At 38.4% G+C, this 14,138-nt stretch overlaps 1 protein-coding gene across 1 annotated transcript in view; it reads left to right on the top strand.

Annotated features, from left to right (window-relative positions):
- zeb1b (zinc finger E-box binding homeobox 1b) overlaps positions 1-7,957 on the top strand; it is an 88,450-nt gene extending 80,493 nt beyond the window's left edge. Inside the window, exons 7-8 of the mRNA XM_038272384.1 lie at positions 701-881; positions 6,864-7,957. Coding sequence (XP_038128312.1) covers positions 701-881; positions 6,864-7,483 — 801 coding nt within the window. The 3' untranslated portion in view covers positions 7,484-7,957. The remainder of the gene's footprint in view (positions 1-700; positions 882-6,863) is intronic.
- Positions 7,958-14,138: the final 6,181 nt, after the last annotated feature.

Here is a 14,138-nt window from a genome sequence, read left to right as displayed (position 1 = left end):
TTTCGATGCGCTGCGACACAGGACCATGAAATAATTATATATATATATTTCTTAAATAAAATAAAGACGTATTTTATTAAATTAATGAAACATTTATATATTTAATTCCTTATTTATTGAATGAATTACACATTTAATTGTTTATCGCTGTATTTATTTATTTAATTGTGGCACTTTATATTAGTGACATGGTTTTAATTAATGAATGACACATTTATTTATTTAATTCCACATTTAATTAATTAGTGACACATTTAATTATTTATTTAATGCTGTATTTATTTATTTAATTTTGGCACTTTTTATCCTCCATAGATAAACTCTTGTGTAGGAGGTTTAGTAAAACTTGAAGCTCTTAATGAGAGGAGGAAGGACGGCTGTAAATGTGAGGCTGTCCCTCAGAGGACACGCAGCTGCTCTCTGCTGCACACGCCCTATTGATCCGTTGGAATCGGGCGGAAAGCAGCACCTCTGCCTGCCCAATCGATTTCCTGTTGTTGTATCATACTTTTGTGTTAAGTGGATTGGCATAGATCGGCCTTGTAAAACACAAATGATGCCAAACATCCCTTTGCTGCAGCAGAGGGGAATGTTGTCTCAGATAGTGAAGCGTTTTGTTTTTGTGACGAAGGTATGAAGCCGTCCTGAATCACTGCTCTATGAGGAAGAACTCATTGTAACCTGATGTCTGATTTCTCAGGAAGAGAGGCTGGATCTTGGCTCGGAGGGCTTCTCGGCCATGGATGAGCAGAACGACTCGGACTCCGGACCGGCGAGGAAGAAGATGAAGAAGACGGACAGCGGCATGTACGCCTGCGACCTGTGTGACAAGATCTTCCAGAAGAGCAGCTCGCTGCTGAGGCACAAATACGAACACACAGGTAAATGTTTAAACACAGAAAAAAGACATAAACCAAACCCCTGTGGGATGAGTCAGAGCGCTAGCAGAGGGGGATTTTGAGCTGCTGGAAGAAGGGTGGACACCCCCATTCCAGCAGGTATTACTCAACACTCACAGAAGAGGTCTGAGAATTTATTTCCACCAACTCCCCGTCTCGCCGCTGCCAGTTTCTCATGTACGGCTCCGCATGTTGCAAGGAGTGAACTCTGGTAGTGATTTGGAGCACTTCAAGATGATGATTCGGCGGCCAAGCTCAGGTCAGCGCTCTCAGAGGCGTTTTCTTTTTCTTTATTACTCCGATACCTGGCTCTGACGCCCGGTTTTCAGCTCCAAGTGACCTCATCTTAGGTGAAACTAAGCTGCTTGTGTTGAAATGTTCTCCTTGGATACCCTGATGATGGAGCACGCTTTCAGGGTGTAGGAACATGCGGGGGATTGTTTGTTTTCCACTCATCCCTCCGTTTAGCAGTCTTCAGATTTCTTTAAATATCTAAAGTCCATTTTCAGCCCGTTTAGGATGAGAGCTGGTGTTAGCAGACATCCCTGCTGATCCTCATGTGCGTCGCCGTCCCTAACAACCGCCCACACCTGCAGGGTTCCCGCGGGTCCTTAAAAAGTCTTAAAAGGCATTGAATTCTTCAAAATAAAACTAAGGCCTTAATTGGTATTAAATTATCTTAAATCAATCTTTTATAAGTCTTAATATTTAAAGCATCATAAATAAGATTATTTTTATTAAGATTTATTTTTGTATCTAAATAAAATGATAAAATTTAGGTTTTCTTTTTTTTTATAAAAAAAAAAAAAACAACGGCTCGCCATTATTGGTTCCGTCCCGATAGCGGAACCAATAAATCGTTGTTGCGGCCCGGACATTTGGGAGATGCGGCATTAAATTTTTGTCTGGAAAATATGAGAAAGTGTAAATGTAAGAGGGGTGGAACGGTTCACAAAATCCACGGTTCGGTTCGCTTCATGGTTTTGTGGTCACGGTTTTCGGTTCGGTTCGGTACATGTTGATTGTTACACCGAAAAAAAAATAATAAATAAAAATAATAAAAAATTTTATTATGAAATTAATGAAAAAATCCAAAAAAAATTATGAATTGTAATTATTTTTTATGATTCGCGGAAACCCTGGATCATTTCCGCATGTTTTGCTGCTTTGAATTTAATCATCTCGTGCATGCTCTCTACGATCTCAGAGGAACTCGGGACGGGAGCCACAGTGGAGGCTGTAGGCTTTGCTTTGCCAAGGCGGTCTCGTGCGCAGTGGAGCGGAGCGCCGACGGAGTATGTGGGATTTCGGGTTAGCATGACATGTTGGGCGTGTTGCTGTTAGCATAAACAAAACGTGTTGCACAATGCTTGCACACTGTTGCACTTTTATCCACAACTTTCTTTCCGCCGTCATCGTAGGTCACTCTAAATGCAAAGTGGTCCCATACAGCAGACCTATAAAGTGCTGCTGGCGCGTCTTCCAACTCCTGTTCTTTCCCACTCGCCATACCCACACAATTCTCCACAACAACTGATTTTTTTCTGCTACACCCGGCTACGCTGCTTCGCTTCTTCTTCTTGTTTACTACTGGTGGTTGGCTTTGGTCGCTGTACCGCCACCTTCTGCTCTGGAGTGTAATCGCTTCGCCTATGAGAAAATGGAGCAGCGCATGAACCGAACGCAACACACGCGAATCGAAGACAGTCGAACCGAAAGGTTCGGACGGTTTTCAAAAACCGTTCCATCCCTAAAATGTAACGAAAATTGGTTATCCAGCCAAGAGTTTTCTCCATGGCTAAAACCAGGGAACATACGTAAGGCACAGAGTAACACAGGAACGATGGGATTTAAGGCAGTGGAGTCGCGCATGAGAAATGCGAAACACAAAGCGTCAAAATCAAGTTACAGAGAAACAGCCGGTATTTCTCAGTTTAGTTCCACCCTTGTCTCTGCAACACCTCCACTTATCACCAAATCAAACAGACTAAGAAATCCATACAAAGAAAAATAGCTGCAAAAAAGACTTAGCACTGGTTATGTTGGGGCTTTAAAACTGATTGTTTTGTTCCCTGCTAAAACAAAGTTTGTGAATTCAGTTAAATAATTGTTAAAATATATCTGTCATTTGTGTGTTTTTAGCTTTCTTCCTATATGGGAAGCTTTTCAAAGTTTGAAACATTAGTGCAGTGGTTTATGTTGTAATAAACCTTTGGGTTAAGTTTTCGCAAGCAGGTTTTTCTTGTATTTCTTGTGAATTTGGTCTTAAATTTTTATTTCAAGTGGCATTAAAAAGTCTTAAAAAGTCTTGAATTTAACTTTCCTTATGCTGTAGGAACCCTGACCTGGCATCAATGGCTTTTGGGTCATCAGATCAGGTTGCTTTGGACGGACATAAACGTGTGTCTGCTGATCAAACTACATCATTATTCAGACATTACATTAGCAGAGGTTTATATTCTCATCGGGGTTAGTCGATTGGTCCATCAATCTTTTAGATAGCAGAAGAAATGTCAACTGCAGTAAACTATGTATAAAAAAACAAAACTACAATATCATTTAAATTACCAAAAGACATAATTTTACAGTAATTCAATCTTTTAACACTTTATAGGGCAAGTTACCATTTTAGATCACTTACAAATGGAGTCCCTCCGTCCCTCAGTGAGGTCTAGAAGCACAAGATCTACATCCAGCCATTCAGCAAAGATCATGCTACATGGCTGCATGTCATCTTATTGACATTTGGCCAATTAGATGAACCCTTGATTAATATATTAATGCCTCTAAGGTTATGTTTGTCATGAATTATTTTTTCTTAAAGGGGAACGCCGTTTTTTTTTTTTTTTTTACATTGGGCCCCTTGATTTTACGTTATTACATCATGTTCTACTCACACTTATGAGTTTTATGTCATTTGGAGCCGTTCTGAAGATATTCCGTTAGGTTCTATCTAGGGGTGGGTATTGGCAAAGAAGTCACGATGCGATTCTATCACGATGCATCACGATACTTGAATTATTGCGATGCATTGCGATATTTTCACTGAACACTGTAAGAAAAGATACAGCCGTTACCAGTGGCTGACTGGCTGGGTGTGATCTGGATCGTGTCTTCAATCGATACATAACTGAAAGCAACTGAATTCATACATAGCTGTATTTATTGAAACGACTTTTGGAGGTGTTGCCATGGAAACAAATACTGGACACAAATATTACTATTACTATGACAAAAAGATCTTAGGATTCATCAAACTTAAAATAACAAAATAAGGATAATCAGTGCCGTTTACATCGCCTCAGTGGTCCATTTGCAAATTAAGTGCATCATATCAATTTCATTTTTACCTTCTTTGTTTTTAAAGCCAGAATGCATCCAAGCATCTGACTTGAAATGTGATGGAGCCGCGGGGCGTATTTTCTCACTGTCCTCCATATTTTGTTTTTGAATGACTTGTCTCAGTTTCCCGCGGCCGGAAATGCTTGTGACACAAAGCAGCGGGCGTCAACACATCCGCAGCGACATCTGCTGGACTGGAAGTTGTATTCCACTTGATTTGGCTGATGTGCGCCAACCATTCATGTATTTTATTTGTTCATTTTTTTTTTTTTATAATCGATTCTTGCCTTCAAGAATCGATGCAGTAGATCACAAAAATTAGAATCGCGATGCATCGTCATGACGATTATTTTGCACACCCCTTAGTTATATTCAACTAACGTCTTACTATGAGCAAACGACTTGAAAGCACAAACGTCATACATGCGCCGCTTTGTTTTTAAAACGTATGTAGAAAATATAACAGTGGATGTCTGGAGGGCAGTGATCCGCCTCCATGTTATGAATGCTGGCGTACCATAAAGAATAAATTATGAACAGTTTAGTTTGTGTCTTCAAGTCGTTGCTCATAGGAAGACGTTACCATAACAAAACTGACACAAAACTGAGTAGAACGTGATGTAATAACGTAAAATCAAGGGCCCAATGTAAAAAAAAAACGGCGTTCCCCTTTAATATATTCGGGCAAGTTGGCGTTTCTTGTTTTTACATTAACATAAATTTTTGTCATCAAAATATCCATATATATTTTTTTTTATGTTACAAAGGTAATAAGGTCTTTTCCTGGATTCCAATAACAATATTAGCTTGAAATGTTGATTTTCAAAGTATAAAGGGTTAAGTTTAACTGTTTATATAACTGTAAAAGAAGCCTGTCATCAATGTTGATTTTAATTACCTACAAAATCTGTCATGAACTCATTTCCTCCATGCCGCCTCTATCATGAGGTAGATTTCACCCATGTCAGAACTTATTCTACAAATTTTCAAATTTCCTTTTTTTTCTCTTCTTTTTTTTAAACTAAACCCCAAGCGAGCGTAAAAACGTTTGATTCCATTTTTGCTTTTTCTGTCAAACTCCTTTTATGTGATTCTTCAGAAAAACATTCAGGCGGTCTTAAAAACCCATAAAATCTGTATGCTCCTTATTTTCTTGCTCATATCTCATTTGTTAAACCAGTTGTTGCCAAAGCGGGAGAGCGCCCCCCATTTGTAAAAGTACAAAAATGATTAATTTAACATTAAATGCCTTTTAAGATGCAGATAAGATGCTTTATTCCACATCTTAATGAGCCAAAATCCCTCATAGAGAGCACCGAAGATCAGCCATCTTATGCAGGAACCAAGAAAAGCTCAACTTTATGATCTTGTGTGTAATCTGGGAAGCTTTTCAGGAACAATTCAAAGTAGTTCAGTTAATACAAACATTGGCTTTATTTTTCTAAAGAAAGTTGCATAAATGGATAATTTTCCTGCACATTCTTTTAGCTATAACTCTATTTGAAATTTCTTTTGGGAACTACTTCTTTGAATGTTAAAACCTACATTTGATTTTTTGATGGAATGAAGGATTTTAGATTTTATAATGATTTTGATAAGACAGGGTTTGTTTTTCTTAAATTTCCTTTAAGGCAATGATTCACAGTCTTTGTGAAGCTCACTTTATGTTGTAATCCTTTTGTGTCCATTCTGTGTTTCAACCCTGACTTTATACGGAGTGAACTTTGTTCCATTATTGTTGCAAATTCAATAAAAAAGCAATCTAGAAAAAAAGTTTCTTGATAAAAAGGGATTTTTAAAGTAACTTTATTGTTTTCTTAGATGTTATTTTTTTCATTTTTCTTCTAATTTTCATTTTTCAATTTCTTTCCATATTTTATTATTTCAAATTCATTTGAAACCAGATTAAGGTTTACCAATTAACATTAATGTTTAATTCCTCTGCTGGATGTTAGGGTTTAAGAGTAACTTTGTCGTTTTCTAAGATGTTAATTTTTCCAACCATCTTTTTATGTTTTATTTTGTCAGTACAGATTTTATATATTTTTTTTTTTTTGTTAATTCAAATGTCTCTTTTTCAGATTGAGTTTTACAAACTGCATTTCTTCCAATTGTGTTTTATAGATCACATTGTCTTCATCTCAGTCTGAATACACTAACTCGCTCATGGCCGCTTGAAAACTTAATTTGGAAAGAATGCAATTAATAAAACTCAATCAGAGAAAAAAAACTTAAAAATAAAATTTGAAAATATAAGTTTCATAAAAAAAAAGAAAAAATAGAATTTGCAGAATAAAAATGAATTAAAACATGAAATAAAAAAAATATTTAGAAGAAAAGAAAATGTGAAAAATTGACAAAATTGCTTTTTAAGAACTTTTTCAAACTTTCATTTCTAGATAGCATTTTGTTTTTACATTTCAATATATAAAACTTTTTTGCTTGAACCAATAATAGAATAATGCTCTACTGATCACCACTAGATGGCAGCAAAGAGCTTCCAGTAGGATCTTTAGCTTGTGTAGATTCTCCATCATCCAGCATCAGAGGGGTCCCTCCACCAGCCTGGCTTTTTATGGTGATTCTCGTTGCACTCATGCTGATTTACGTCTCTCTTCGCAGGGAAGCGACCTCATGAGTGCGGCATCTGCAGCAAGGCCTTCAAACACAAACACCACTTGATCGAACACATGAGACTCCACTCGGGGGAGAAGCCGTACCAGTGTGACAAGTGCGGAAAGCGCTTCTCCCACTCCGGCTCCTACTCCCAACACATGAACCACCGCTACTCCTACTGCAAGAAGGAGGCGCAGAGCCAGGCGGGGGGGCGGGAGAGCCCAGAGGAGGACGGCGAGGGCCCTGCTGACATGCAGCAGGACACGGCCCCATCCCTACTGGACTCAGACGAGCGAGGGAGCAGCACCAGGGAGGATGAAGAGAGTGAGGAAGAGGAAGAGGAGGGTGTGGTGGACATGAATGATATCCAGGTTGTGCAGATAGAGGAGGAGGAGGGGGAGGAGGAGGAGAAGGATGGAGAGAATGGAACATTAGAGAAGGAGGAGAAAGAGGAAGCTGACACAAGGCAGGTCAACGTCGATCCAGAGGAGGTGACGGACGTAGAGGGAGGAGTAACCGAGGAGGCGGGCGGGAAGGTCCGAGAGGGGAGCAGAGGTGAAACAGACAGGAGCGAAGATTCTCAGGATGAGAAGGAGACGCAGAAGGAGAACGCAGAAACAGACTGAAGGAGGCTCCTCCCTGAGATACAATCAGACTCCTCCTCGCTCCGCGCAGAGGAGCAACGTCCGCTCACTCTGACAGTTCACTACTGTGTAGAATCCAGGTGTGCCTGAAAAAAAAAATACTAGTGACTTTCACCGCAGGAGAGCATTTCTCACTGTTTGAAGAAGCGTTTGTAAAACAGAAAGAGGAAGAGGAATTTTAACGAACAAAGGACGATGCATTATACAGACTTTGGAAGCTAGAGCCGACACGTTTTAGATAATGTTTTATTACTAAAACACCTTGGGTCCTTTCTTTTTATCAGTGTTACTAATTTTATCACTCATATTTTAATCTTTAAAAGCTGTACAGTTGGGAGATATTTCTATATCTTTTTATTGCCAATGAACAAAATGAAAAAAAGTCAGTATTTTGTTAAGTTGGAAGGAAAAAAAAAAAAAGACAAATCCTGTGCACTACAAGTGGCTTGGTTTACCTACAGGCTGATTTTTTTTTGTCGTACCCTTCAGTATTATCGCGCCACGCCGTCACGCTAGCACGCGGTTAGCATTACACACCTGATTTCTGTTGTTTGGATTGGACTCTGAGCCTTAAGAAGAAAGTCGACTGAGAGCAAATATGTTTTATAACCAGGCAGTGTTGATGTTTTTAAAGTTTTTAGTTGTTTTTTTTTATTTTATTTAGCTAGATCACGATCAATTCCATATCTGTCGAATCAACCTTGGCGAAACTAACAAGGTTCCTGCATTTTTCATGGAGAGATTCCAACCAAAGTCCCCAAACCAGTTTGGCCCATTTATATAAATATAAAGAAATGTATAAATATAAAGATATGATTAAAACTTCAATATGGATGGATGGATGGATGGATGGATGGATGGATGGATGGATGGATGGATGGATGGATGGATGGATGGATGGATGGATGGATGGATGGATGGATGGATGGATGGATGGATGGATGGATGGATGGATGGATGGATGGATGGATGGATGGATGGCCAACCAGCATCACTAAAACCACTAATTATTAACTTTTTTTGTCTTATTTGTTTAATCTGGACACTAATGCTGAGTTCAGACCGAATGTGTTTTGAGCATCAGGGTCGTTGAGAGGTTTTCCAGCATCTTCAATTGTTTTTATCGTGAATGTGTCGGGAACTTTTAAGCGTCGTCGCCACCCGATCCGTCCCGGAAGCACGATCCGATAACAGCTCATTGGCGCATCTAGACATACATCTGGGTCGTCCTCGATTTAATTTTGTTAAAAAGACCTAAATTATGTTTTCCCTCCCCAAAAATAGCAAACGTACTAAAATATAAAGTGTTAAAGGTTAATAATGTATTTCCTTAGAAAATAAATACCTTAAAATCCTTTCTGGTTTATCACTCGTCTCTGCCCGATCTGCACCGGAAATTCTACGTTATTCCGGTTGCTAACTTTTTCGGCTTCGGATTTAAACATAAATCTAGTCTCTTTGAGTTTTATGTTTTCGTTTCCTTTTAACATTATGGTATATAGTGCGTAATCTAAAGAAAAAAAAAACACTAAAATGCAGATAAAGATGGTTAATCATATTTTGTTGGACTGTACTAAGCATGTCTGATGATGACGTTAGAGAAGCAGTTTAACGAAGAAAATGTAAAAAGCATAAAAATTGTCTCACAAAAGTCATATAACATCTTTTAAAGATGTGTATTAGCATTCTTTAGTGAGATAAGAATATAAATAACAAATTTTAGTACCATAATCACATTATTTATGGTTACCTGGATGTATATCTCTTCACGCATGCGTAGGATGGATCGTGTTTCCGGGACGGATCGGGTTGTGACAACGCGCACATACATATTATTAAGGGTGTGCTGAGCTGACAGAACACCTGTTTCAACTCATCATGGTGATCCTGGATTTTACCAGGCAAGTCACAGTGCTTTACGTATTAGGAGCAGAAGCTAACTCGGTTAGCCTATGCTTAGTCTAGGTCAGACACTCTTTTCTCAAATGGCTAATTGGTTTTTCACATAAATGTCTAACTTTTTACCCACCATCTTTAAACTTGGAGACTTATGAGAAAGAACGCATTGAAATTAAAGTATGCGATTCAGAATTGCTATTGGATATTGAAGCTAACAGCTGATATCAACCGATGCCGGCTCCCAATTAAAAAATAAACTGGAATACTGTTGCAGAAAGATTTTACGAAGCACGTCAAACTATAGCTGTGGCTTAATTCGTCATTTTCCAAGGTGCTTCCGTCTGACCAGGACACAAAACTGTCCCTCTTCAGGGCAGAACCGCCCAGACGGCGTCGTATCGATCCTGAACGCACACCTACTTGGGGATAACATGCAAATCGTTCTCTGGGGATTCCCAGTGCTACTATCCCCTTGTATAGGAGGCTCTGCCGCTCAGAAAAGCTATGATAGAATATTTAAAAGTAGAATCTTTGGCTACGTTCACACTGCAGGCCTTGATGCTCAATTCCGATTTTTTTGCGAAATCCGATTTTTTGACGTTGCAGTGAACATTTTCAAATATATGTGACTTGTATGTGATCTCCTGTGTGAACTGCAGTCATACAACGCAAGTGTCCCGCATGCGCGGTAGATGACGCGATGACGTCACAGGCCAGCGTGCTCTATTTTTCCGGAAGTAATCGTGGGTGGTAGTGCCGGTGCGCATCTAGCGATCTTTTCCAACCATAGAAACACAATCTTTTCAATATGTTTAAACATAAATACTGCTCTCCGCATCCTCATCTACCATGGTTGGGTTTTTTTCTTGCCGCTTCTCCGTAGAAAGACCCAGAATAGTGACCTTTGTCGGGTATTAATGACGGCCAGGTCGGATTCTGTTCACACACAGGTCGCATTTGAAAAGATCAGATTCGTATTTGTTTCAGGACCACATAGCCAAGTGGCCTGGGTCATATTGGAAAAAAATCGGATCTGTGTCGTTCAGACTGTCATGAAAAAATCTGATCCAGGTCGTATATGGGCAAAAAAATCGGATTTGGGTCACTTCAGGCTGCGGTGTGAACGTAGCCATAATCCTGAGAAACTGACTGCGCAGATAACTTGTTGAGGTGTGCTTTGTTGCTTAAAAACATCTTAAAATTTCTTTTTACCCACTTATCAGAGCAAATAAAGCAATTGCATCAGTACACAACGACCAGCAATACCAATCAAACACACATGTATGCACTTTTCTCGACGCTTTCTTGACGCTCAAAACGTGTTCGGTGTGAACACAGCATAAAACAGTTCGGCACATAACCTCCCAAAAAAATGCCACTCGTTTATTTCTTTCTCAACATGTATATGCACGTTAAATAAGCAAGCTAATGAAGCTAAGTTGCTAACGGGGTTAGCCACGCTTAGGCTAGGTCAGACATCTTGTTTTGAACGTCTAAGCACCTGTTCACTAAAAAAAAAAGCCTTCTTATCCACCACCTCATCCATTAACTGTGAGATTTATGCAAAAATAATAGTAAAAAAAAAAAAAGCATTAATAAGAAAGCATGCGATTCAGAAGTGCCATTGGATATCGCTGTCGAAGCTAACAGCCGATACCAACCGATGCCGGGTCCCAATCAAACAATAAACCGGAAAACTGTTGCAGAAAACGTAGATATTAGCCCGCTAGATTTTAGAGATTTTATTTCGTTTTTTTTTTTTTTCGTCAAACTTGTTGTTTTAATGAAGACTTTTGGTTTTTCTTTAACTGCATCCTACATTTCCTTAGCTTGTTCAGCGCACTTGTTTTTTTTTTTTTAAACACCCTCAGAAATCTCTTCAGGAAACAAAATGAAGTTTAATTTAACCCTTTTTTTTACCCGTCAGTATTATTTTTCTCCCTTCATGTTTTATTTCAGTGTTTGTTCTATTCATGCTCTACAGTATTATTCCCCCTCCCACCCACCCGACACAATGGTTTTGTCTGTTTAGTTGTAGAGAACTTTTATATTTATGTGTTGGATTCTTTTTTTCTTTTTTTTTTACATTTCTTTACGCTTATTTATTACACATTGTAGTGTACAATACTGTAGTTTGTATTAATGCGATAATATATTTTAGTATGGAAAAAATAAGAAGAGAAGGCGAATAACTCTGGAAAACAAGACTCCGGCATACTGAAGTATGTTTTTTTTTGTTTTTTTTTTACACGTTTTTTCTTCTTGGGAAAAAAAGCTCTCACCATGCAAACCGGAAAGTTTGGAATCTGTGACCTCTCTCCATCCACTCTCATGTTAGTTTTCTCCCCCCTCTCCTAATATGAAGCTACTGAACTTTGAGAACTAATTGTATGTCTAATAGCATGAGTGTGTGCCGTCGTATTGAACGATGATCCTTAACCACATAGACTCTCGTTTTTTTTTTTGCCAAGCCAAAATAATATTGCCCTACGTTCTTATGTTCTTATTTGTGCCAACTTGTTGCTTTACATCAGTGTCACAACCATACCCCCAGTTTTATATGCCCCCCCTCCTTTTAACACCCTCATGTTTTTTATAATGAATGTTTTTGTTTCTCTTTTTTTATTTTCTATGATTCCCCATCTCACAATAAAATGCATCAATTACTTGCCCACGTTGTCCTGATTTGAAGAATTCAGTTTTAACATCCGTAGTCGGTAAAAAAAAAAATGTACCGGTAAATAGAAATATATTTTAACATGGTATAAAGAATCGTGAATATAGCTATATGTTCCTCATAAACTCTTGGGAATAATCAGCATTCTTATCTTTCCGTTTTCTTTTTAAGAGTATTTTATTTGTATGTAAAAACAAAAATAAGTACCTTATATGATTAGAATGATATGTTTGATATTACAATATTAATCGTTATAAAATGAAATACTCATATTTCCTTTTTTTTATATACAAGTTTATTTGAATTTTTTTTTTTATTGAGGTTCCAAAGAGTATTAACAGTAACTATCCTACAGTGGCTAACTCGGCCAAATGTCTGGCCAGATGTCGTGTCGCAACCCCCTAGTGGGGTGCTGATGTACTGCACTTGTTGATAGCTTTTTATGCATTAACTTTATACAAGTAACAAAAGTTTGGATTAGGACCTGATACCAGTGGAGGTATTTTGAAAGGTACATAGTCACATTGTTTGACATCTATATGTCAGTAGTTCACTATGGTTGCAAACAGTTTTTTTTTTATTATAGCATCCTCTTATATATAATTACTTTTGGTTTTTACGTTTTGTTTTTGCTTAATTTGTTAGTTAACAAAGCCTTTATATATAAGGTAAGGTATAATACTCCACGTATGCACAACTAGGTAAGGAAGAAAGTCGCCTACCGCGGCTAAGCTATTAGCACAACGAAGCGAAGTGTGGAAATAATTGATTTCAAAATCGAGTGGAACATTCCAAAAAAGAACCTTATCACAAGATGATTGGAAAAGTCCTGAGAACACAGTTTAGTGTTAGCGGAAGCTAACGCTGCCGAGGCGTTGAGATGTAGCTGCTTATATGATGGATGTGTGATTATACGACCTCATTAACACCGATACTAATCATAGAAATGCAATTCTTAGACTCTATGATATAAACACAAAATTATTATAAATGGATAGATTAAATAGTTCTTCCCTCGATGCTGTGACCCTGTTTCCGTTTGTTAGGAATAGGGTTTTGTTAGGAATAGTTTTCTTTCACCCAGTCAATCCTCATCAGAACCCCGTGGGAAGGAATTGACTAAAACTTAGATTTGCTGTAGATCAGTTTGTTAAATTAATATCTGTTAATCGGTTGGTGGTTAAGGATCAAACTGTCCGTTTACTGCGAGGCATTGCAGGACAGTCAGGCTGTATTTAGTAGATGCCATCTAGCTTTCTGATAGTTCCACAGTACTGCCAGCAGATGGCACCACATCTATTAATGTTAGCTCATTATGCCCTGTGCTGGAATTAAATTTAGGCTCAAACAGTCTATTAAACCTCTTTCAGGAACGTTACTGTATCTAACTATTTTATCAAGGTAATTTTTTGTGTGTAGGCATTTAAGGTGACTATGCACCTTTTATTACATGTATAAATATTTTAGACTAGAAAGTAGTCCTAAACACCTCTTGGTTTTACAAGTTAAATCTTACTCGTCAGCACCTTTCAACAAACCTCCCCTCCCACTCTTGGGGAGGACATACTGAGGGGGTCCTTCCACATTATGGTGCAGCCCCGAATGCAAGATGTCCTAGATGTCTTTATGTTATTAAATTATAGAGACTGAAGAAGACTAAAGCAGACCTCTATCTTCCTTAAACAGCTCAAACCCCCAAAAGGTCTTAGCCGTTAATAACTATGGTCATATTGGCTTCACATGGTCGTCTATATAGATGTTTATGGCCATTTCCTCGGATCATGGCCCTCATTGTAGAAAACAACAAACAGGCAACATTTTAATATAAACTAGGCTTCGGTGGAGCATCGATAAAGCCAACAGTTTCATAACCTGACTCCGCCAGATGGATTTGCTCCGCATATCCATCTGGAAACCTTCCGTTGAAGTAATTTCGGGAAGGGGCGAAAATACTGGTTAGCTGATTGGCCTATGTTGGTGATAGACGGGCCAAATAAACCAATCAGATCAACGAAGCATATGACGTACTAACAGAGCGACAACGAAAACAAAAACTTGTTC

Source organism: Cyprinodon tularosa, unplaced genomic scaffold, assembly GCF_016077235.1.
Source record: "Cyprinodon tularosa strain WSP-4 unplaced genomic scaffold, ASM1607723v1 ctg827, whole genome shotgun sequence".
Classification (NCBI taxonomy): Eukaryota; Metazoa; Chordata; class Actinopteri; order Cyprinodontiformes; family Cyprinodontidae; genus Cyprinodon; species Cyprinodon tularosa.
The sequence above is the reverse complement of the archived record's forward strand: the minus strand, read 5'-3'. Positions and strand labels throughout refer to the sequence as shown.